The sequence below is a fragment of the Phyllostomus hastatus genome, unplaced genomic scaffold (genome assembly GCF_019186645.2).
Source record: "Phyllostomus hastatus isolate PE091 unplaced genomic scaffold, TTU_PhHast_1.1 phas_contig_209, whole genome shotgun sequence".
NCBI lineage: Eukaryota > Metazoa > Chordata > Mammalia > Chiroptera > Phyllostomidae > Phyllostomus > Phyllostomus hastatus.
In genome coordinates, this window is record NW_025333735.1 from 22,303,585 (window position 1) to 22,325,895 (window position 22,311).

Sequence of the window (22,311 nt, forward strand, 5' to 3'; positions counted from 1 at the left end):
TGCGGTGTAAGTCTGACGGAGCCCTGCCTACCTCTCTCGTATCTAGAAAACCCAGAGGAAACTAGAGGGGTGTTTATAGGTTTATTGGGAGGCAAGTGATTTCAGTACATAGTAGTTTCTCTAAAGATGAAAGAAGGGTTATCATACAATTATCATGTATCCTGCTATACAGATTGGGATTAAGGAATTTTGTGATTTTAGTATCAAAGAAGCCTGGATTTTTCCCTCCCAGTGAAACGTTCTTCCTGCTATATGATTCCTGAAGCAATGATTCCTGAAGCAAACAAGCTGCTTCCTTAAGCTCTTAATGTCTAAAGTCAAAATTGATCTTAACTCTTCTTAATTTATTTTTGAGATATTTAATTCGTTAATGTAATTCTCTAGTCTAGATCAATGTCAGATGCTTGATGAAAGAACATTTTAAACTTCACTTAAAAAGATTGGAAAACATCAGAAAGCACCCACAACTTTTCACTTTACCTTTGCAAAAAATCTTACTTCCACATCTTGTACCTGACTAGTATACAGTTCTTCCTGTAACAGAGGAAGCTAGTCATTTGCTTTCCTCCCCCATCCTCTTCCAAAGATATGGCTACCCAGTCAAGTATAATTTAGCATAGGTATGTTTCTAAAACCTTTAAACACATTTGTTTATACGCAGCCCCTTGCTAAACATCTCATTCAGCCAAGAAATTCACAGAATTTCTTTCATTATCTTGTTCCCCACCTTGTCATCTAATTACAGTACATAATTTTCAGATTCTTATATATGACAGAGACATCACTCTTTTGGGGAGAGGAAGGATAGAGGAATTTTATATACTTATTAGGAATAGGATTTCTTCATAGAGAAATCTGAAATCTATTGTTCTTTTAAGAAATCTCGCATGGATGGTCTTGAATTATGGTTTTGAGGGGATGAAGTTGAGGACTTTCTTGCCTTGAGCTAAATCTTGGGGGATGCTATTTTGTAGTATTAAAAAACTTTTTAAAAACTCAGTAATTTGACCATAAAATGATAGTATTTTCTAGAGATAGTATTTTCTCTGAGGTGCTGTTTTACCTGTTTGAAATTTCTCTGGAAACCAGTAGCCTTGAATATAAATATTTCCCTCTATTCACCAGGAAATACATAATACAGGATGGGGTAAAAGTAGGTTTACAGTTGTTCACATGGAAATAATACAATAATTAATAAATAATACAATAAACTCTGTACTTTGCATACTCACAACTCTAAACCTACTTTTGCGCCACACTGTGTATTATTTAACTTAGTTGCTTTTTTTTCTATTCAGAGTATAATATTAAAACATTAAGTGGCTAAAAGAATAAAGAAAAACAGATGGAAAGTTTTAGTATGAGATAAAAGAAATTGAAAATAATTAAAAGTATATTTCACCATAGTTTTCTATACCAAAAGTAAGAGCAGTTACTTGCTCCAAAATTAGTAATAATGATCTATAATAAACCCTAGGCAACAGATTACCCTAGGCAAAATTTATCTCACTTTCAGATGATGCTCACATTATACTTGTTGTAATGCTGTGTCTATAGGATATTGTCTTGCACATCTGTTATAGTTTGTTCTACCTCACTCCCAAACAGAGTTCTGGATTTTCCACCAATGTACAAGACCAGAAGATTGCAAATATGTTTGAACTGTCTGTGCCTTTCCGCCAACAGCATTACTTGGCAGGACTTGTATTAACAGAGCTGGCTGTCATTTTAGACCCTGATGCTGAAGGGTGAGTAGACCATTTTTGCCTTGTAGAATATCAGTTTGACTTTAGACAATGGGACAGAAGTAGTCCACTTAAACTTTCTAAGTTTCAAAAAAATACTTTCCCCCACTGTTCTACTTCTCTATTTGCTAAGATCTATACCCATGGTATTTCTGTATTTCATCAATTTTACAAAAGTCATTTTTTCATATTTTGTCATCCCTGAATTTGAGATTTGTCTTAAAATTGGTGGTATATCATGGTTTATTCAGTAGCATTTTTTTTCCTTAAAAGTACATAAATATTTGTGCATTCAAGTAGATAGATGCATAGATTTGTTGATAAAAAGTGAGGAGAATTTATCATTTACCACCATACTATGCAGCATTTTATTTCGAAATTTACCCTATACACAAAATCCTTAGGTTTTAAAAACTTGTAACATTGTGTATACTTTTAGAGAATTTTTGGAAACTGATATAGTAAGAAAAGGAAGGGTATATTGTCTGGTGATTTGAATTTATAGGAGTAGCTCGATGTGTTGTGGTCTAGCATTCCCATAGACTACTTCCACTTTAATAGTTATTTTTAAAAGTTTATATGACCATGACTCATTTGGGTAATAATCACTTTCTTTTTCAGTTAGGAGTTTATAATGCAATTGGACCTCATATGTGGGAGCTCCAGAGAACAAAAGGAAATGCCTTTGCACAGGTTTTACAAGAGTCCACAGATGTATTTATTGAAGGAATGAAAGAGGAGGTTTGAAAAGTTCTTAGCAGGAGTTAGGGCCATAATCAGTGTTCAGTAAATTGTGAAAGGCTCAATCTTGAAAACGAAAGTGCCTCCTTTATTATGGCAATGCCCCATTTTAGGAATATATTTTAAAGAAGTAGTTGTTCACACTGGATTTGGAAGAGTTGTTTCATGGGGGTCCATGTAGGAGGATGGCTTAGGGGAGTGCAGACATTGGGGTATGGAGAGGACAGACTAAGTGGCTGAAGTTCTAGGGCTTCCATCCCTGCATGCCACCATCTTTATATTTTGGTATTTGACATATGCGTGTGATGAAATTTGGGATACAGGAGGGGATTCATTGTTAAGAGAAAAACTACTCTGAAAACAACTTCTAAACCATACTAGCTTTTAAAAAATAACTGGTATATGTCAAACATTTGAATATATATATTTCCAGTATTTTTACTTGATATATCAGGATATTTTTGGTTATAAGAAACAGGAAACCTTTCTTAATACTGGCTTTATTAAAGGAAGGAAGTTTATTATTTCATAATTGGAAGAACAATGAAGTTTTTTAAACAGTATAATCAGTAGCACAATGATGTTAATGAGGGTTCTGGTTCTTTATGTCTCTTAACTCTATTAGATGCTGTGTCCCTAAGGCTGTGTCTCTCATAACTACAAGATAGCTCTCCCTGGCAATTCAGATGAAATTCTTACTTGTTCATGTCTAGCAGGAGAAAGAGGGCAAAACGCTCTTCCCAAGTGTGCAATGCAAACCTTTCTTCATACTGGTTTGGCTCACTTGCCTCTCCTGTCCTGTTGCAGTCACCAGAGCAGTACCAGGGTGCTGGGCAGATTGGATCAGTCCCATTCAAATGTGGTGCTTAGGCTGGTATCCATTTATGGGGTTTTTACAGAGCACAAGATCGTTGTGAATCAACTATGTCACTAAACACAGCGTTTAGCTCCTATGACTTTTTTTTGTAGGCCTCAATTAAGGAAGCAATGAGTTGATTAACATTTATCTGTTCTCAGTCTGGTAACAAAACAGGTCTGCCAACTGGCTGCTTTAAGTAGCAGGGCTAGTCTAATTAGGATCTACTACTGAAATGGAATACAGTCACCTTCTTCTGCGTCATAGCGGGGAGGAATGTATATCTGAAAATAATCCACTTCTCCTATGAAGGAAGATGGGAAGTAAATGTATAGTTGTTCAGCAGTGTCTGATATAAAAGAGAATTCTAATAGCTGTTTTTGCAATGAGGTTTTTATTTTTCATGTGAATGATCAATTCTATTAAAATAGGTTTGTTATATTTCTGTGGAACAATATAGGATGAAAGAATTTTCATCCTATATTGTTCTGAAAGAATTTTTTATGCTTTTTTTTACCTCTTCAAGCTAGAATGTTTGGTCTTTGACACTTGGAAAGATTTTCTATAAAGTCCAGAAAGCAATGGTAATTGTGTTCAGTATCACCTTTTCTTTGTCTATTCAGTCAAGCAAGATACGGGAAGAGCTTTAAATAGTGGTATACAGGATTATATTCTTAGTTTTTACTGCTGCTTATTTCTTTCTTTTTCCACTGTTTCCTACTCCCAGTCCATTAGCAAATTCCACAGGTACTACCTCCAAAATACATCCCAAGTTTAGCCTCTTCTCTGCATCCTCACTGCTACTTTCCTAATTACACTTCCACTCTTTCCTCCCTAAAATCCTTTTCCACATAGCAGCCTGAATGATCTTTCAGAAATGAGAATCAGATTATTTCTCTTCTTGCTTTAAAGTCTTCATTTTGAATGTATGCTTTAAAACTGGCACTTAAAATCCAAACTTTTAATAATGGTCTTCAAAGCCCTGTATATCTAACTGTTACCTACTTTTACCATACTCTTCCCTCCTCACCTACTGAAACCTAGCCATCCTGGCCTTCTTTCTGTTTCTCTGATGTGCCAGATTTGTTACACCCTAGGTCCTTTGCACTTGGATTTTTCTCCGTCTGAAGCAATGCTCAAATTGCCCACAGATCTTCACATACCCATTTCCTCCTTGTGATTCTTCAGGTCTCCACTCAAACAGCATTCTCTCAATGAGGCTTTCGTTGACCATGGCTAAATTATAGCTGTGTAGCCCGCCACAACCATTCTCAATCATGTAATCCTCTTTTGTTTTCTACAACTTGCTCTTATCTGGAATTTGCTTATCTGTCTCCTCCCTTAGAATGTGAGCTCACAGAACAGGCTCTTTGTCTTCCTTGTTCACTGCTGTATTCCCAATGCCTTAGACCTGTGTCTGGTACAAAGTGGACACTTGATAAACCTATGTTAATTTAATGAATGGATGATTGACTGTAAGAGACTTGCATCTCATCTCTAAGTTATACATTCTTTAGTGGTATATAGATAAAATATAATTGTCTTCGATAAAATCCTTGAGAGGAATGCTTTTCTTTTTTATCCTATCAGCTTGCTAAGTAATCAAGAAAAATTCCTTGAGTGGCAATAATGTGTTCTAATATTGATCATAGATTTCTTCTCTAGAAACTTTCATTATAGGAAGAAAGTTAAGACTGAAACAGTACACTATGATTAAATGCTAATTTTGTAGTACAGACATGGTTCTGTAGAAGGTTAACATCTGTATTATAACATTTGGAACATTGAATTATTATTTTTCTGTCTTCTCCTCCCTTACTAAAATGAGTTTTTTAAGTACAGGGCAATGTCTTATCTCCAACCTCTAGACTAGGATATTACATATCCTGTGTAAGTGTATATTTAATTACGGCATGTGTCTGAGGAATGTAGACATACAAAAAGGCTTTGTGAAGATGATGGGTAGAGCATAGATAGACTGAAGTCTAGAGTTGGTAGCTGCTAAGATGTAAGGAATACACCTTCAAGTTTGGGAGTCGTCACTGGTAATACATGAAGTAGAAACAGAGAGCATAAAGAGCAAATGACCAGAATCTGAAACTTGAGAGGAATAATAGTATGAGGAAGGGGAGGAAATATAGAGAAGATGCATGATTACAAAGTGTCAAGTAGAAAGCTAAAAAATGAAATATGTTCATGAAATGTGGTTATTGATGGTGTTTAAAAATATACTTTCTGAATAAAAATCTGGAAGGGAGAAGAATCTCCAATTATGCTTCATAGGCAGCTATATAAAATGGCAGATAAGATCAGGGGCTCTGAAGTAAAACTCCTTAGTTTTAAATTCCAGCTTTTAAATCTATATTATTTTAAAGGAGATAAAAGCTAATATTATATTTACTGAGGAAGGCAATATACAAGGCATGGTATTAGGCATGTTGCATAAATTATATAAATTTTCACAACCACATTTGGTAGGTAATTATCCTCATACATAGATAAGGACACAGACGTTAAGTATCGTCAAAAAAATCATTTAGCTATTAAATGATGAAACTAGTGTAACCAACCAAAAACACAAAACAGAGATTTGGATGCCTGTCACCACAAAAGCCAAACTCATGAGGCAGATGTTGGAGTTAAAGGAAAGAGGTTTTATTCAGGTGCTTTGCTGTCTGGGAGAATGGCAGAGTCTCAAAGCTCATGTCCTCCACAAAACCAAGACAGAAGGCACTGTCCAGGTTTTCTGTTCCATTTTAAAGTGCAGTCCTCTAAAGCCCATCGGCAGTTCCTAAGCAGTCATCCAGGTAGTTAGTTTAGCTTGTTCCTGGCTCCTGTTTGTGTGAAGCTCCCTGCCTGGAGCCTGTGTGTGGGGTTCATGTGACCATGGGCTATGTTGTTGCGCGTGGGTCACCGGCTAGCAGTGACCACGGCACACTGTGGATGGCTCGACGATAAACACGCGAGAAAAAACACACATGCACAGAGACAAACTAGTTTCTGTGGGAGAAGTAGGGACAGAATGGCCACCCCCTTCTAGTGAGGGAGCGCGCCGATTTACAGTCCATACCTGCTTTTATTGGGCTCATGCTACATAATAACTCAGGTAACGTACAATACTCATTAGGGGAAGTAAGGAACATATAAAACAAAGAACTCTGCCGGTCTATTGAGTTGGGGGTCAAAGAGCTGTAAGGCTGAGGAACAAACTAGCTTCCTCCTAAGACCCTCCTCATTCAACTAAGAGCATTCTTGGACAAAGAAGGTTTCACAGTAATTTACATGTTCTTTCTTAGGCCTGATCACCCCGGGAAATCCGCACTTCCCAGTACCGAGCTGTACTTCCCCGTCATTGTTTCAGGCTTAGGTGGAGCGCGGGAACTAAAGCCACCGAGAGATAAGGAGATTTTCTTCCGGACGCTGAGAACTCAGACTTTGTCAAAGCCGAGGAGTGAGGGTCCATCACCCCCCTTTGCTGCAGCCCCCCAAGTCCTTCTTTTGGGGGGCCTCCCAAAGTGATCGTGCCTGGCTTGGGTTGTTCCCCTCGTGGGGAATCTTACCCGTCTTTGGCTAACCGACCAAGCTTTTTTGGGGTTCGGCAGCAGAAACAGCATTACTGCCAGGGAGATAAGCTTTTTTCTCCTTGCTGGCTCACGGTTCCAAGGGCGTTCCCTTAGCTTTAGCCTAGGCGGGGGTCTCAGCTTCTAATACCAGTCAGGGCGGTTCCCAACACTATGTGGCTGCTAGGGCTGCAAGGTCATGTGCACCTGAGAGAGAGCACACAAATGCTCCAGCAAAGGCGTCACCAGGTTGGCAAGAGAGGGATTCCCTCCTGTAAGCCATGGGCCATGTGGCTGTTAAGGCCACGTGGCCCATGAGAGAACAGGCCAGTGCCCCATGCAGTTGCAGGTCATGAGCAAGCGAGCCACTAGCAAGAGAGCGTTTCTTTGTTCTCCTTGGATTATATTAGTTTGGGTATGGGATAGACCAGGCACTTTCATGCTTCAGTTGAGTCCACCTCCCAACCAATCTCTTCTTTCTCCAGGCTAAACGGACAGGCCTCTTTGGTCCAGCACCTCTCCCTGCACCATTTGACTTCTATGGTGCATGTGCCTGTCTTCCCCTGGTCCCACCTTTAATTTGGTACCAGAAGTGGGGAAGGCTTGTTCCTACCTAATTATCTTGCTAGCCTTTTGCACACTCAATGTAATAACCTACCACCCATACTGCATCTTGGCCAGTGGGGGGAGACTTCCTGGTATTCTGGACAGACTGTCTACCAGTAACAATAGTACAGTACCATGTTGTAAACACTCAAATACTATTAGTTATAAAGAAAGGGAGTAGATTGTAGGGAGTAAATAGAAACACCTGGTATAGAATTAACATTCAGTGAGTTTATTATTGGGGACATCATAACAGTTTATTGCTAAGTGAAATACTCTATAAGCTAGAGGAATCTAGTTTCAAGTGAATGTATATTTTCAAGATAGGAAAGGCGTATTTGAAGAAGGAAGGGAAACGTTGAAGCTGTTGCAATGGATGGGATTCATTGAACATATGGGGAATTTACTTTCTGGGAGAAGATACAACTTTTTCTGAGACAAAAGAAAAGGTGAACCTATAGCTATAAAGAAAGATATGTTAAGAAGTGTGACCAGAGAAAATTTGGAATGGCTTTCTTTTCTAAAAGAAAGGAGTTGGAGGTAAGGTCTGTTACTGAGATTGATGGTGAGAGACTTAAGGAGAGAGACTAAGATCTGAAACTGGTGCCAAATACATCATGAAGGGCCAGTTGAAGTTGGATTTTTAATTGGAATTGTTCGCATAGTCAGAGTGCCTTCAGTTTAAGAAGAGAGGCAAACAAAAAAAAGTGTGAAGAGTGGCCCTTGCTAGTATATTAACCCAGTAGAAATGCAAGTGACTGGAATTCTAGGAAAGTTGTAAGAGCCCAAGTGAAGTAAATGAGCGAGAAAGTTTAGTTTAAATAGATGTTAAAGGCAATTCCAGCCTGTGGACTACATAATCCAGTGGGTAGAGAATTGTTCTTTTGGAAAAAGGAAATAAAAGTTTACTTTGGTAAATGTGAAAATATTTCATTTGATCAAATAAAATTTATAGCTACTTAAAATTTTCCTCTTTTTTTTTTGCTTTAAAATATAACCATAACTGCTCTTATCTAATATTAAAATGCACTAATATGGAGTTAATATAAAAGTATCCAGGTTTACTCCTAAGTGAATTTGTATAAGATTTATTTTACTTCAGTTCTTATTTATATAGACATTTATTAAATTTAAAATGAAAAGTGTGCTTATATAAATACATACCAATATGGGGCAAAGTTAAGTTGAACAAATTGATTTGGTTCCATGGCTTACTGTTTGTTTTAAAGGTATTAACTAATCTCTTTGATCTTACTGCTTCTTTTCCTCCATCTTCTTTTTAAATAGATTGTTTGGATTGCATAAGAAAGTCATCAATATGGTACACAATTTACTATCCAGTCATGACTCCGACCCGCGGTACTCTGACCCCCAGATAAAGGCGCGGGTGGCCATGTTGTATCTCCCTCTGATTGGCATCATCATGGAGACTGTTCCTCAGCTGTATGATTTTACAGGTACTCAGTCTCTCTGAGACAGATTTTAAAGGCAAACTTCAATATCTAAAAGTGTTAGAAATTTTCTTGAGAGTAAAGATCTTATTTTAAGAAGAGAAATACAAGGAAAGGTATACTGATATAAGTTGACTGTAAATACCTAACTGTATCACTAAAAATCTTTTCACAATGTGAGAAAATCCAGTGAAAGTTTTCTATAAGTAGTTTCTAATGACAATTTAAAATAATAATTGTATAGTATTTCTATTCCTACTTGTTAGGAAATAGAATTTTGTGTACTTTCTGTTCCTCTAAAAAAAATACAAGAAAACCTAAAAGCTGACTACTACTCTCAGTGTCAGTTTTATTCATATAAATATAATTTAAAATGAATATTCACCTGAATAAAAAAAATTAGGTTTATTGCTAACATTTGGGTTAATAAGATGCTTTGTTGCTTTTTAAAAATTAAGACCCATAAATTTTTGCTGTTGTTTTCATATTTAGAATTTACTTGAAATCCTTCATTTGCTCTAAAGAAGATACTGTAGGATGCATTTAAACTAGCTATTAACTTGATAAAAATACTTCCAGTTCAGTAAAAATAAAAACAAACATTTACTACCTAATATATATTGAGAACTTCACTAGGTGCTGGTGATACAAAAATAACCGACTCCTTGCCTGTAAAGTACTGATAGTTGAGTAATTTTTCCAGTATTTTAATCACTAAATGGATTTCCTTACTTGAAGGCAAAAATGTTTAAATTATCGTATCTTCTTTTAATAGCAAGGTAAAGGTTCACTACAAAACTATAAATTACTACTCTAGGAATGAATTGGTGTTTAAATTACTGAAAATATTGTTTAAAAGAAGTAACTCTAAGGATAAATACTACATATTAACAGGGTTTTTTTAAGAGTAGTAGAGAATAGGAAAAGGAATTGTATACTCAATAACTAAATTAAGCTAAACAGAAGCTTTATTTTTTTATTTTCGGATTATTTCTTCTAGAAACTCACAATCAACGAGGAAGACCAATTTGTATAGCCACTGATGATTATGAAAGTGAGAGTGGAAGCATGATAAGCCAGACAGTTGCCATGGCAATTGCAGGAACCTCAGTTCCTCAACTAACAAGGCCCGGCAGTTTCCTCCTCACATCAACGGTAAAAACAACCCTCCTATAGAAGTTTTTTCTGGAAAGACAGATATTTACAAGGATGTACTCTTAAGTAACTCAATTATTTATTGTCTTAGCTGATGCAGAAGTACTGTACTCTGGCTTGGTTTGTGGTATAAAGCTTTGTCTTCTGTCATTCAGAATTTTGAAAGTTGTCTTGCTATGTAACCTATATTCTTTTTTAAAGCCATTTTAATCTTAATCAGCCCTAAGAAATATTCTCAGTTGTTTAGCAATGAGATATTTTTAATCTGTGAAGATTTATACATTTTCATGTTTAAAAAAATTAATATTTGCTCTGCCCATGTAATTTTCCCCCTTAAAGAGGGAAGGATATGGTGGTATGGAAACAATAGAGCAAGATGAAGTTCTAAAAATTTTGAATGACTTTCTTTCAGAAGAATGCAACATTTGTGGAAGCTGTCCTACTTGACAACTTTTTAAAAAAAGGTTTAACAGGGATAATTTACATATCAAAAGATTGACCCATTTTCAATGTACAGTTTCATGGTTTTTGATATATTTACAGAGTTGCAGAGCTGTTGCTGCAATCTAATTTTAGAACCTTTCCATAACCCCAATGAGAACCCTTAGGCCTGTTAGCCTTACTCCCTATTTCCTGAGCCTCAGCCAGAGGCAGCAACTAATCCATTTTTGTCTGTATAGGTTTACCTATTTTGGATATGTTGTATAAATGGAATTATACACTGTAATCTTTTGTGTCTGACTTCTTTCACTAAGCATAATGTTTTTGAGGTTCACCCATGTTATCACATGTATCAGTACTTTTTTTTATTGCCAAAGCAATAGTATTCCTTTGTATTGTTATACTATATTTTAACCATTTATCAGTGGAACATTTGGATTATTTCTACTTTTTGGCAGTTGGGATGTGCTGCTGTGAGCATTGTAGACATGTCTTTGTGTGCACATGGGTTCTTGTTTTTCTTAGGTAGGTACCTAGGAGTGGATTTGCTGGGTGGTGTGGCGTCTCTATGGTTAACGTTTTGGGAAACTTCTAAACTCTTTTCAAAGTGGCTGCACCATTTTACATTCTCATTAGCTATGAATAAAAAAAAAGGTTCCTGTTTCTCTAAATCCTCACCTACACTTATCTTCTCTTTTTTTTTTGTATTAGAGCCACCTGGGTGTGTATGAAGTGGCATCTCACTGTGGTTTTGATTTGTATTTCCTTAATATGTACCAGTGTTGAGCACCTGTTTATTTGATTATTGGCACATCTTTCTGTATATCTATCTCGTTTAGATACAAGTCCATTCAAATCCTTTGCCATTTGAAAAGTGTGTTATCCATCTTTTTGTTACTGACCTGAGTTTTCTATATATTCTATGTATATAGAATATAGAATACATATTTCTATGTATTCTAGGTACAACTTCCATATATATGATTTCATATATTTTCTCCTTTTCTGTGGATTATCATTTTGACTTTTTTTTAACATTTTATTTACTTATTTTCAGAGAGAGAGGAAGGGAGGGATAAAGAGAGGGAGAGAAACATCATGCGTGAGAGATACATCGATTAGACCTCTTGAGCGCCCCCCACTGGGGACGTGGCCTGCAGTGCAGGCATGTGTCCTGACTGGGAATGGAAGGCAACCCTTTGGTTCACAGGCCAGCACTCAGTGCACTGAGCCATTTTAGCCAGGGCTGTTTTCACTTTATTGATGGTGTCGTTTAAAGTGCAAAAATGTTTATCTTTGATGAATTTTAAGTTACCAATTTTTCCTTTTATTTTTTTTACTTTTGATATTATATGTACAGAAAAATATATAAAGAACATGCTCAGTTAAAGTAAAGTAATAGAAGAAAGAGTGGTATACCTACCACCCATCTTCAGAAATAGCACATTACAAGTACTTTAGAAGTTCCCAGTCTGCCCTCAATATGCTCCATCTCTCCCCTCAGTGGCCACTATTTTCAATTTTATTGACTTTTTCATTTTTTAAGCTTTTCTTTTTGTGAAATATATGGCACATGAAAAAGTATGTGAAACATAAGTGTACAAGGTACAAAATATAACACCTTTGTAGTTACCACTTAGGACAAAATATAGAACATGGACTCCCTTTTAAAATCTTTAGCATGCTTTTCTCCACCACAGCTATTTACCAGGCTCCCATTATCCTGACTAATGAAGTAATTGCTTAATTTTGTTTAGAGTTTTACCATCTAGGTTTGCATCCCTGAATTTTATAGTTTAGTTTCACATTGTGTGTTTAATATTTATCCAGGTTACAAAGTGTTGCTATAATTCACTGATTTTATTTCTGTATGATAGTCCATTATCTGACTATAGATCAGATTATTTACCCATTCTGTTAATAGGTGCATGGATGGTTTCTGATCTTTGGGTGTTACAAATAGCAATGCTATATATTCTTTTGTATGTATCTATTGTGCATGTATGTACTGTTATTTAGGGTATTTCCTAGGAGTGGGATTTGCTGGGTCATGTAACATGTGTTCCTTCAGCTATACCAGCTATGCTGGAGGGTGTTTTCAGAAGGGCTCATCTCAGTTTACACTTGAACCAATGAGAGTTTCCTTTCTTTCATGTGTTCATCATCACTTAGAATTTTCAGACTTTTTAACTTTTGTCGGTCTGGTAATTTATAGTTGTAGTTCATTTCCCTGATGACTTATGATGATGCACACTTTTTTCATATGTATCTTGGCCATTTGGATTTTCTTTTTTAAAGCGTCAGGAGTATTTTGCCCATTTTACATTGGGTTGTCTGCCTTTGTTTATATGTTCTTGATCAAACCTGTTGTCAGTTATAAGTGTTTCATATATCTTATGGTGCCTTGTTTTTTCACACACTTAATAATAAGTTTGATGATTAGAGTATCTTATTTTTTAAGGCTTTATTTATTTATTTATTTATTTATTTATTTATAGAGGTGGGGGAAGAGAGGGAGAGAAACATCAATGTGTGGTTGCCTCTCACATCCCCCCGACTGGGGACCTGACCAGTAACCCAGGCATATGTCCTGACTGGGAATCAAATCAGTGACCCTTTAGTTCACAGCCCGCGCTCAATCCACTGAGCCACACCAGCCAGGACTAGAGTGTCTTATTTTAAAATACTTTTATTTGTCAGTCTTTTCCTAGTATTTTTTGTATCTTATTTTTTAAATTTTTTCCCTATTCCAAGAATTTGAAGGCTTTCCCTTATGTTATTTAAAAATGTCTTTTCTGAATAAAAAATAAATAAATAAAAATGTTTTTTTCCTTTTATATACAATTTTAAAAATGTACAGGGAATTGATTTTTATGCACAGTGGAATTTGGGGGATCCAGGTTCCCCTGGATATTTATATTTATAATATATATTTACATTATATTTATACTTATCTATTTATAAATACATAATATTTAACATTTATATTTATAATATATAATGTTTGCATTTATATAATATATAAATATATGTCTATTTATATATTATACCAAATCATCTCAATATCATTTATTAAAAGATTATTTTTTCTATTGCCCTGGAGTACTACCTCTATATGGTCTATCTTGTAGAGAAAGTGCTTACGCATTTTTAAAAAATTTCTTGCCTAATTCTTGGTCCTTTCTATTTCTACATAAATTTTATAATCCCCTTATGAAGTTCCACTAAAATAAATGAAAGCCAATGAACCTATTGGGATTTTTATTGAAATTGTATTGCATCTGTGGATTAATTTTGGAGAAACACTAATATGTTTAGACTGTTGGGTCTCCTAATCCTTGAACATGATAGATGTCTCCACTATTTAGGTCTTCTCTAATATCCATGAATACATAAACTTTTATAGTTTTCACCAAAGAGGTTTAGTACATAGTTTGTAGATGTATTTATTTTATTATACTATAAATAAAATAACATTTATATATAATCTTATATTCTTATAAAAATGTTTTTCAAAAATTCCATTTTCTCCCCGGCTACGTGGCTCAGTTGGTTAAAGTGTTGTTGGGTACATCAAAAGGTTGTGTTCAATTTCTGATGAGGGCACATATCTAGATTGTGCGTTTGACCCCTGGTTGGGGCCCATACAGGAGGCAGCTGATCATTGTTTTTGTCTGTCTGTCTGTCTGTCTCTCCTCCTCCTTCTCCTCCTCTCCTTCCCCTTCCCTCCCTCCTTCCCTTCCTCCTTCCTTTCCTTTCTCTCTAAAAATCAATGAACATATCCTCAGGTGAGAATTTTTAAAAATTCTATTTTTTAACTGTTGATTGCTTTTATGTGAAAGTAGGTTTGATTTTTGTACAATAATATTTATTTCCAGCAAAATTGTTAAACTAATGACATGCATAGATTTCTTATTGTTGCATACACAATCATCTGTGAATAACGGCAGTTTCATTTCTTCCTTTCATTTCTTTTATAACTTATTTTACTGGATAGAGCCTTCGATATAATGTTGAATAGAAGTGATAGTTGGCATCTTTAAAGGGGAAACTTGCAACACTTTATTCTTAAACCAATGTGCTATATATTTTTTAAAATACCCTCATTATATTATGGAAGTCCTGGTCTGTTCCTAGTTTGCTAAGAGTTTTGTTTTTTAATCATGAATACTTGTTGAACTTTATCATGTTTTTTTACATTCATTGAGACAGTCATGTTATTTTGCTTTTTAATCTTTTACTGGGGCCCCTTTCAATTCGTTTTCTAGTGTTAAACCTACTTTGAATTTGTGAATTAAATTCTGTATATAAATCAGTTTGATTTGCTATATTTTGTTTATGATTTATTTATCTATGTTTGTAAAATTGCCTGTAATTTTTCTTTATCATAATGTTCTTTTTAGGTATAGAATCAGGTTTAAGATGGCCAATTAAAATGAGCTAGGAAGTTTCCCCTTTTCTATTCTCTGAAAGTACTTGTTTAAAATTGGAATTATTTTTTCCTGGAAGATTTGGATAACTTGTAGGTGAAGCCATCATCTGCACCTGCAGATTTTTTTTTTTGAAAGTTCTAAAACTACTGTTTTAATTTCTTTGATGACTGTAAGAGTTTTCAAGTTTTCTATTTTGTTTTACACTGGTTTCTGAAAAATTTATTCTACTGGATATTTACTCATTTTTTTTGACATGCAAAGTGGTTTTGAATATCTTGTGTGATCTTTTTAATGTCTATAACATTTGTATTTAATTGTAAATATTTTTATTTATGTGACTAGCTTTTTGTACCTTTTTGTCTTGAATCAGTCTCAACAGAAATTTCTATATATCTCAAGTCTTTATAAAGAACTAATTTGGGGACAAAGTTGATCCTCACTTTTGAATGTTTATTTTTATTATTTACTGTCTTATATCTTCTTTGGATTTATATTTATTGTCTTCTACTTTGTTTTTCTGACTTTTTTTTTTTTTTGAGAATGCTGGGGTGGGTTAGAATTTTCCACCGTTACAATTTTCTTTTCTCTCTTATTTTTAGATTTTATTTATTTATTTTTAGAGAGAGGGGAAGGTAGGGAGAGAGACATCGATGTGAGAGAGAAATATCCCTCAGTTGCCTCTCACATGCCCCCAGCTGGAAACCTGACCCACAGTGCAAGTATGTGCCCTGACTGGGAATTGAACCAGGTTCACAAGCTGGTACTCAATCTACTAAACCATACCAGCCAGGGCATCTTTTTCTGACTTCTTGAGATGGATGCTTAATTCACTAATTTTAATTCTTCTTTGATACATATTTTAAACCTGTACATTTTCCTTTAATTATTGCTTTAATTATTTTCCACAATTTGTATACAGAATTTTCATTATTTAGTTCAAAATATATCTAAAGTTTATTATGACTTCTTTTTAGACTTTGGGCTATTCAGTTGTTTTCCTTTTAAAATTTCTAGTCATGTAAAATGTATAGTAATCCTTTGTTTCTGATTTCAGCCTAATTGCATGAAGAGAACTTACTTTTAGAGAAATTCCTTAATCTCTAGCTTTAACTTTCCTTACCTATAAACTAGAAATAACAGTAGTTAATACTGTCTTTAAAAATTATGAGTTAAATAAGAAAAAGTGATTAATGTAGTATCTAGCACGTTTCAGATTTTGTTGTGTTTTGTAATCATTATCATCATTATTTTTACTATTGTCATCCTGAATTCTTGTCTATGAAATTCAAATGATATTACCTGCTTTATAATATCGTTGGAGAACCAAATGAAATAATGCATGTCAAGAGGTTAGCATGATGACTAGAACAAAGTAAATATCCAATAAATGGTACTGTAAACAAGTTCCAATTCTTAGTTTTTCACTTGTATTTTACATACTATATATTGGGTTGGCCAAAAAGTCTGTATGTTTTTTCTTTTAAAATAAAAGACACATTTTTCATTTTAAGCAATAGCTTTATTGATTTGGATATTTTGAGTATGTTGGCTATCTCTCACATGGTATAACTTTGATTGTTCTCAATTAATGTCTCGATTTGATCACTATCTACTTCAACTGGTCTACCCCACCAATGGAGCATAGACCAGTGAGAAATCTCTAGCACGTAACTTCACAAACCACTTTGACACGTTCAGTCAGTCACAGCTCCTTCTCTATACACTGCACAAATTTTTTTTGCATTTCAGTTGTGTTTTTATCTTTGTTGAAATAATAAAACATAACATGCCAAAAATGTATGTTTTCTTCCATCTTCATTTTATAATGGCTACACAAAAATTCACCAGTTTTGATGTTTTTTTTAAGCACACTGGTATGACAGCTGTTATGATAAAATCTAATAAAACTGTTTAGAATGAAGTTAAAAACAACTAAGCAGTCCCAGAGCCATCATATGGGAAAAACCAAACTTTTTGGCCTGCACAATATTACTGCAGATTGAAAATTGAAAGTAGCACTTTAAACTTAAGTGCTCTATGTACAAATGCTTTTTACGTATATAACATTTAAGAGTTCTCTTTTTTTCAGTGTCCTTTACAGGAATCAGTGGTTCTCTAAACCTGATACATATTTTGTTATTACTTCCCATTTTAATACTTTTCAAGTCACTTGGGGTTTTTTTTTTTCCTTTAATTTACCCTGTTTGATATTGTATGGTAGATAGCTTAGTTTTTAATAGTAGGACCTTTTAGTCTTTTTGCTTTGTGTTTTCTGTTAACATCTGCTGGAAACTGTAGCACAGATCAAAACAACTTTCTTTTGCCAGGAAAGGTTCAATAAACTTCAATACCTGAAGTTTAAGTTTCTATATGACTTATACAAGTATATTCTAAATCAAATGGTTCTTTTTAAACATTTGATTTTTAAGCAATTTTTGTTTTATTGCCTTTTGGAGAAAACTGATACCCACCCCCCCCCAAAAAAATGATCATTGACCAGTCTGTCTCATTCAATTGTTCTTGGCTTTCAGAGTGGCAGACAGCACACTACCTTTTCAGCAGAATCAAGTCGGAGCCTTTTGATCTGTCTACTTTGGGTTCTCAAGAATGCAGATGAAACAGTTCTACAAAAGTGGTTCACAGATCTCTCTGTCCTGCAGCTAAACCGGCTATTAGATCTGCTTTATCTCTGTGTTTCATGCTTTGAGTACAAAGTAAGTGATCATTATGCCTTTGCAAAGAGGAACAAGAGAGGAAACAATGTGAAAAAAAGAAAATTTTATCATTGCCTCTTATTTTGTAATGTTTAAATTTTAGGGAAAGAAGGTGTTTGAAAGAATGAATAGTTTGACCTTTAAGAAATCAAAAGACATGAGAGCTAAGCTTGAAGAAGCTATTCTTGGGAGCATAGGTGCTAGACAAGAAATGGTGCGCCGGAGCCGAGGACAGCTTGGTACGTATATGGTATCTTCTTCTGGTGAGAATGTTTTTGATTTCCTTCAAGTATATATTACAATGATTATTGTCGTAAGTCTTCAGTGATAATTCAACACTTTTAAAAAAGTATTTTAAATGTAATTGTGAATTACCCTAGATAACCATTTCTCTGCAGGTGTTCAAGTTAGAATTCAATTTAAGTATAGCAGATACACTTCCTGATTTGCTCTGGATAGTCTCAGCTTGTTCCTGTTGTCCTTGCATGATTATTAATAGCAACCCTTATTTTTAAAAATAGGCTATTTTTAGAGCAGTTTTATGTTCACAACAAAACTAAGCTGAAGGTACAGAGATTTCCCTGCTCATACAGATGCATAGCCTCTCACATTATCAACATCCCCCACCAGAGTGGTATACTTGTTATAACTAATGAACCTACACTGACACATCACAATCACCCAGAGTTTATAGTTTATATTGGGACTCTCTCATGGTATCATAAATTATATGTAGCCTCATTTTTTATTGAAAGTTTATTAGTTAGCACAATGAATTAATATAGTCCCAAGCCCTGGCTGGTGTGGCTCAGTGAATTGAGTGTCGGCCTGTGAGCCAAAGGGTCACAGATTCCATTCCCAGTCAGGGCACATACCTGGGTTGTGGATCACGTTCCCAGTAGGGGGTGCGCAAGATGCTACTGTACATTAATGTTTCCCTCTCTTTCTCCCTCCCTTTCCCTCTCTCTAAAAATAAATAAATAAAAATCTTTAAAAATATATAGTCTATCTAGTTTAAGGCAAAGATATTGGCCATCAAACTCAACTATCAGGAAGGTGAAACAGTTTAGTAGCCTAGAAGCCTGTTTCTAATCCCTGGTTGCTGCGACCAGTGTGGAGTGGGAGTACCTGAGTGGGGTCGACAGGAGATAAAGTCACATCACAGAAGTTTAAGGAAAAGCGGGGACCAGATGGGACATTGTCCTCTGATGGAGAGACAATTAGCCCTGAACGTGGTTTTCGAGTTTATTTTATAAGGGTTGGTTAGATAAAGCTCAAGGACATTTTGCAAACCCAGGGAGACTCTACAAGCACAGATTGTTCTGTTCCTAGGCTATTTAACTGATACATATGTCTACTGTGGAAGTTACAGTCACATTCAGCCGAAGCTTGCGGTTATCTATCTCTTGTTTAACCCCTGCACATTCCAGCTGTATGATGCCAACCTTCATCGTCTCCCACACCTGGTTTGCTACCCATTAGCCATATAACCTTGGCCCAGTCACTTAATCTCCCTACTTTCCTTGTCCTCATCCACTTATGAATTTTAAAGGTACTATAACCGACCTTAGCATCTTTGTAGTGACCATATCTGTAAATATTTTGTAAATTCTAAAGTGATACACAAATAATACTGTTGCTGAGAGCTGCTTAAGTTCAGGGATATGGCTTAGTCACCCGTGAACATGACACAGGCTAACAGTTCCATATATATTTGTTGACTTAGAATATGAATATACATTTACATGAATTTTTTTTTTAAAGATTTTATTTATTTATTTCTAGAGAGGGAAGGGAGGGAGGGAGGGGGAGAGTGAGAGTGAGAGTGAGAGAGAGAGAGAGAGAGAGAGAGAAAGAGAGAAAGAGAGAAAGAGAGAAACATCAATGTGTGGTTGCTGGGGGTTATGGCCTGCAACCCAGGAATGTACTCTGGCTGGGAATCGAACCTGGGACACTTTGGTTCCCAGCCCACGCTCAATACATGAATATTTTTATTTGTTGTTTTCTGAAAGGCTATTACCATAGTAATCATTTATTTAAATGAACTTAAATATCTTTTATATGCTATGTGTGTTTGGAATTTAATAATGAATGAAGATAAGGTCTTTACCTTTAATATAATTAATAGAGCACCATTTTTTCCACTTAGGTTATATAGAATTCACAAAATACCTATTTATTTTCTTTTAACTAATTTTTTACAACAATCTTCTAAGAAGGTATGAAAACTAACTTTTAAGTACATCATTTGATTAGTCATTATCCTCATCTTTAAGATAAAGAAAATAAAACTCATTGAGGTAAATAACTTGGCTAAGATTATAAACTAAGTGACAGAACCAAGATCTTTTGACTTCCAATTTAATGTTCTTTATATTATACCACAGCTCTTCTGATTGTTGAAAAGAATGGAACTGTTAGCACTATGCTTTTTACATTTTTATACTTATGGCCCTTAGGACAGCTATCACTGTTTGAATGCAAGAATTGAAGTTCTGTATGTGGAATCTAACACAAACAAACTGAACTTATAAAGGACAGATAGATGATTAACAGAGGCAGGTGTGTCGGGATGGACAAAATGGGTAAAGGGGGTCCAAAGATACAAACTTTCAATTATAAAACATGTAAGCACTGGGATGTAATCTACAGTGTGGTGACATTAGTTAATAATAATGCATTATGTATTTGAAAGCTGCTCAGAGAGTAGATCTTAAAAGTTCTCATTATAAGAAAAAAATATTTGTAAATATATGTGGTATGATGGGTGTTAACTAGACTTAATGTAGTGATCATTTTATAATACATACATATATCTTATTTATTATGTTATATACCTGAAACTAATGTCATATGTCAGTTATATCTCAAGTAAAAAAAGAATTGTCTTAGAAAATTTCTTATCTTAGAAAAGTGTAGCCTTTGCAATTCTTACTTGCATTTGAACATTTAAGCTAGGTCACCTAATTGTAGATATTCTCAACTAAGGAGATGAAACAATTTCATGAAAAAAAATTTATGATAAAAATGTTAAGTAGATCACTCGTGAGGCCTGTCTGGAAAAAGCCTAGGTGTTGTTAATGTAAGGAGAATGGTTTGCATGAAATCAGTGTAACCTGGCAGCCAAGGAGAGTGGACTGAAATGCAATGCACATATGTGAGCAATGATAACTACCCTGTACTTAGTCAGTGAGGGCGGTAGACTCTGTTGAGTGAGCATGTGTACTGTGTGAGTGTGGCATTCAAAATGACTGAGCTAATGGAGCAACAAATCTGCCTCAAATTTTGTGATAAGCTTGAATACTCCTGCTCAGAAACTATTCCAGTGATTCAGAAGGCCACAGCTATGGGCAAATGGTGATTGGCAGCTTCATAACAACAATGTGCCCATTCATGTGACATATCTTGGTCAGAGTTTTTTGGTAAAACATCAGATCACCCAGGTGACTCAGCCCCCTTGCAGCCCAGATTTGGCACCTTGTGACTTCTGGGTTTTCCTAAAACTAAAATTACCTTTGAAAGGGAAAAGATTTCAGACTGTCTGTGAGATTCAGGAAAATATGATGGGGCAACTGATGGCAATTGGGAGAACTGTGTGAGGTTGCAGGGTGCCTGCTTGGAAGGCGACTAAAGCATCATTGTCCTATGTACAATGTTTGTTGTACCTTGTACCTTCTTCAATGACTGTCTCTATTTTTCATATAGCATGGCTGGATGCCTTCTGGACAGACCTCGTATTTATTCAGTTAACTGTCTTAATATAGGCATATCATTTTTGTTTTCTTTTACAAAATTTCTTAAAGATAGAGATTTCAAAATCAAAAAGGGAAGGAAGGATAGAGAAGGAAAGGGAGAGAAAGCAAGATAAATTTCCAGACATGTCCTTTATTGTGTGGCAAATTATATTTGTTTCTCAGTATTTTTTAAATTTGTATTTGAACTCTGAATTTTTATTTTCATTTTTGTTTTTATTTCCCCAACCAATTTAGGTCTCATTTTTTAAAAATGGAGCATTAGTTTTCTCATTGAAAGCCTAAAATCATGATGTTCTATTGTTTAAATACACATATTTTTATATTTCTGCATAGTTTCCAGTGCCTTCTCCACTTTTTCTGGATTTGTGTGAATCAGTTCTATTGCTACTGTCCCTTAAAAGAGCCTGTACCAGAGATTTTTCAGCCTTTTTCATCTTATGGCACACACAAACTAATTACTAAAATTCTGTGGCACACCAAAACCATATTTTTTGCTGATCTGACAGAAAAATAGGTATAATTTTTATTCATTTACAGCAGATGGCTATTGTGGCATTGGTGTTGTCATTTTTTATTTGACAGTCCATGAAAAGAGAGGTCAGTGCCCCTCACTAAAAAAATCAGGTATTGCATGTTTTAAAAATTGTCAGGAACACTGCTCAAAAATCTCTGGTCTGTGCTATTCAGTCCACCTTCCATCCAGAAACCTAGTGAGACAGAGTCCTTGTCTTTCTCCTGTTCTGCCCTCTGTGGACCAAAAGAAGTAATTACTTTAGAAATTCTCCTTATTTTCTTCATTTACCAAACAAAAACTTAACTGAGCTTTGGAACATGCCAGAAGTTTTGTCAGCCCC

The 22,311-nt window shown here is 35.2% G+C and overlaps 1 protein-coding gene across 4 annotated transcripts in view; it reads left to right on the top strand.

Annotated features, from left to right (window-relative positions):
• Positions 1 to 22,311, top strand: part of DOCK7 (dedicator of cytokinesis 7) — a 206,915-nt gene that overhangs the window by 148,167 nt on the left and 36,437 nt on the right. For all 4 annotated transcript variants that reach the window (XM_045835467.1, XM_045835468.1, XM_045835469.1 and 1 more), the window contains 5 exons: positions 1,609 to 1,748; positions 8,796 to 8,965; positions 9,960 to 10,114; positions 17,520 to 17,702; positions 17,806 to 17,941. In XM_045835467.1, the coding sequence (XP_045691423.1) occupies positions 1,609 to 1,748; positions 8,796 to 8,965; positions 9,960 to 10,114; positions 17,520 to 17,702; positions 17,806 to 17,941 (784 nt within the window). The remainder of the gene's footprint in view (positions 1 to 1,608; positions 1,749 to 8,795; positions 8,966 to 9,959; positions 10,115 to 17,519; positions 17,703 to 17,805; positions 17,942 to 22,311) is intronic.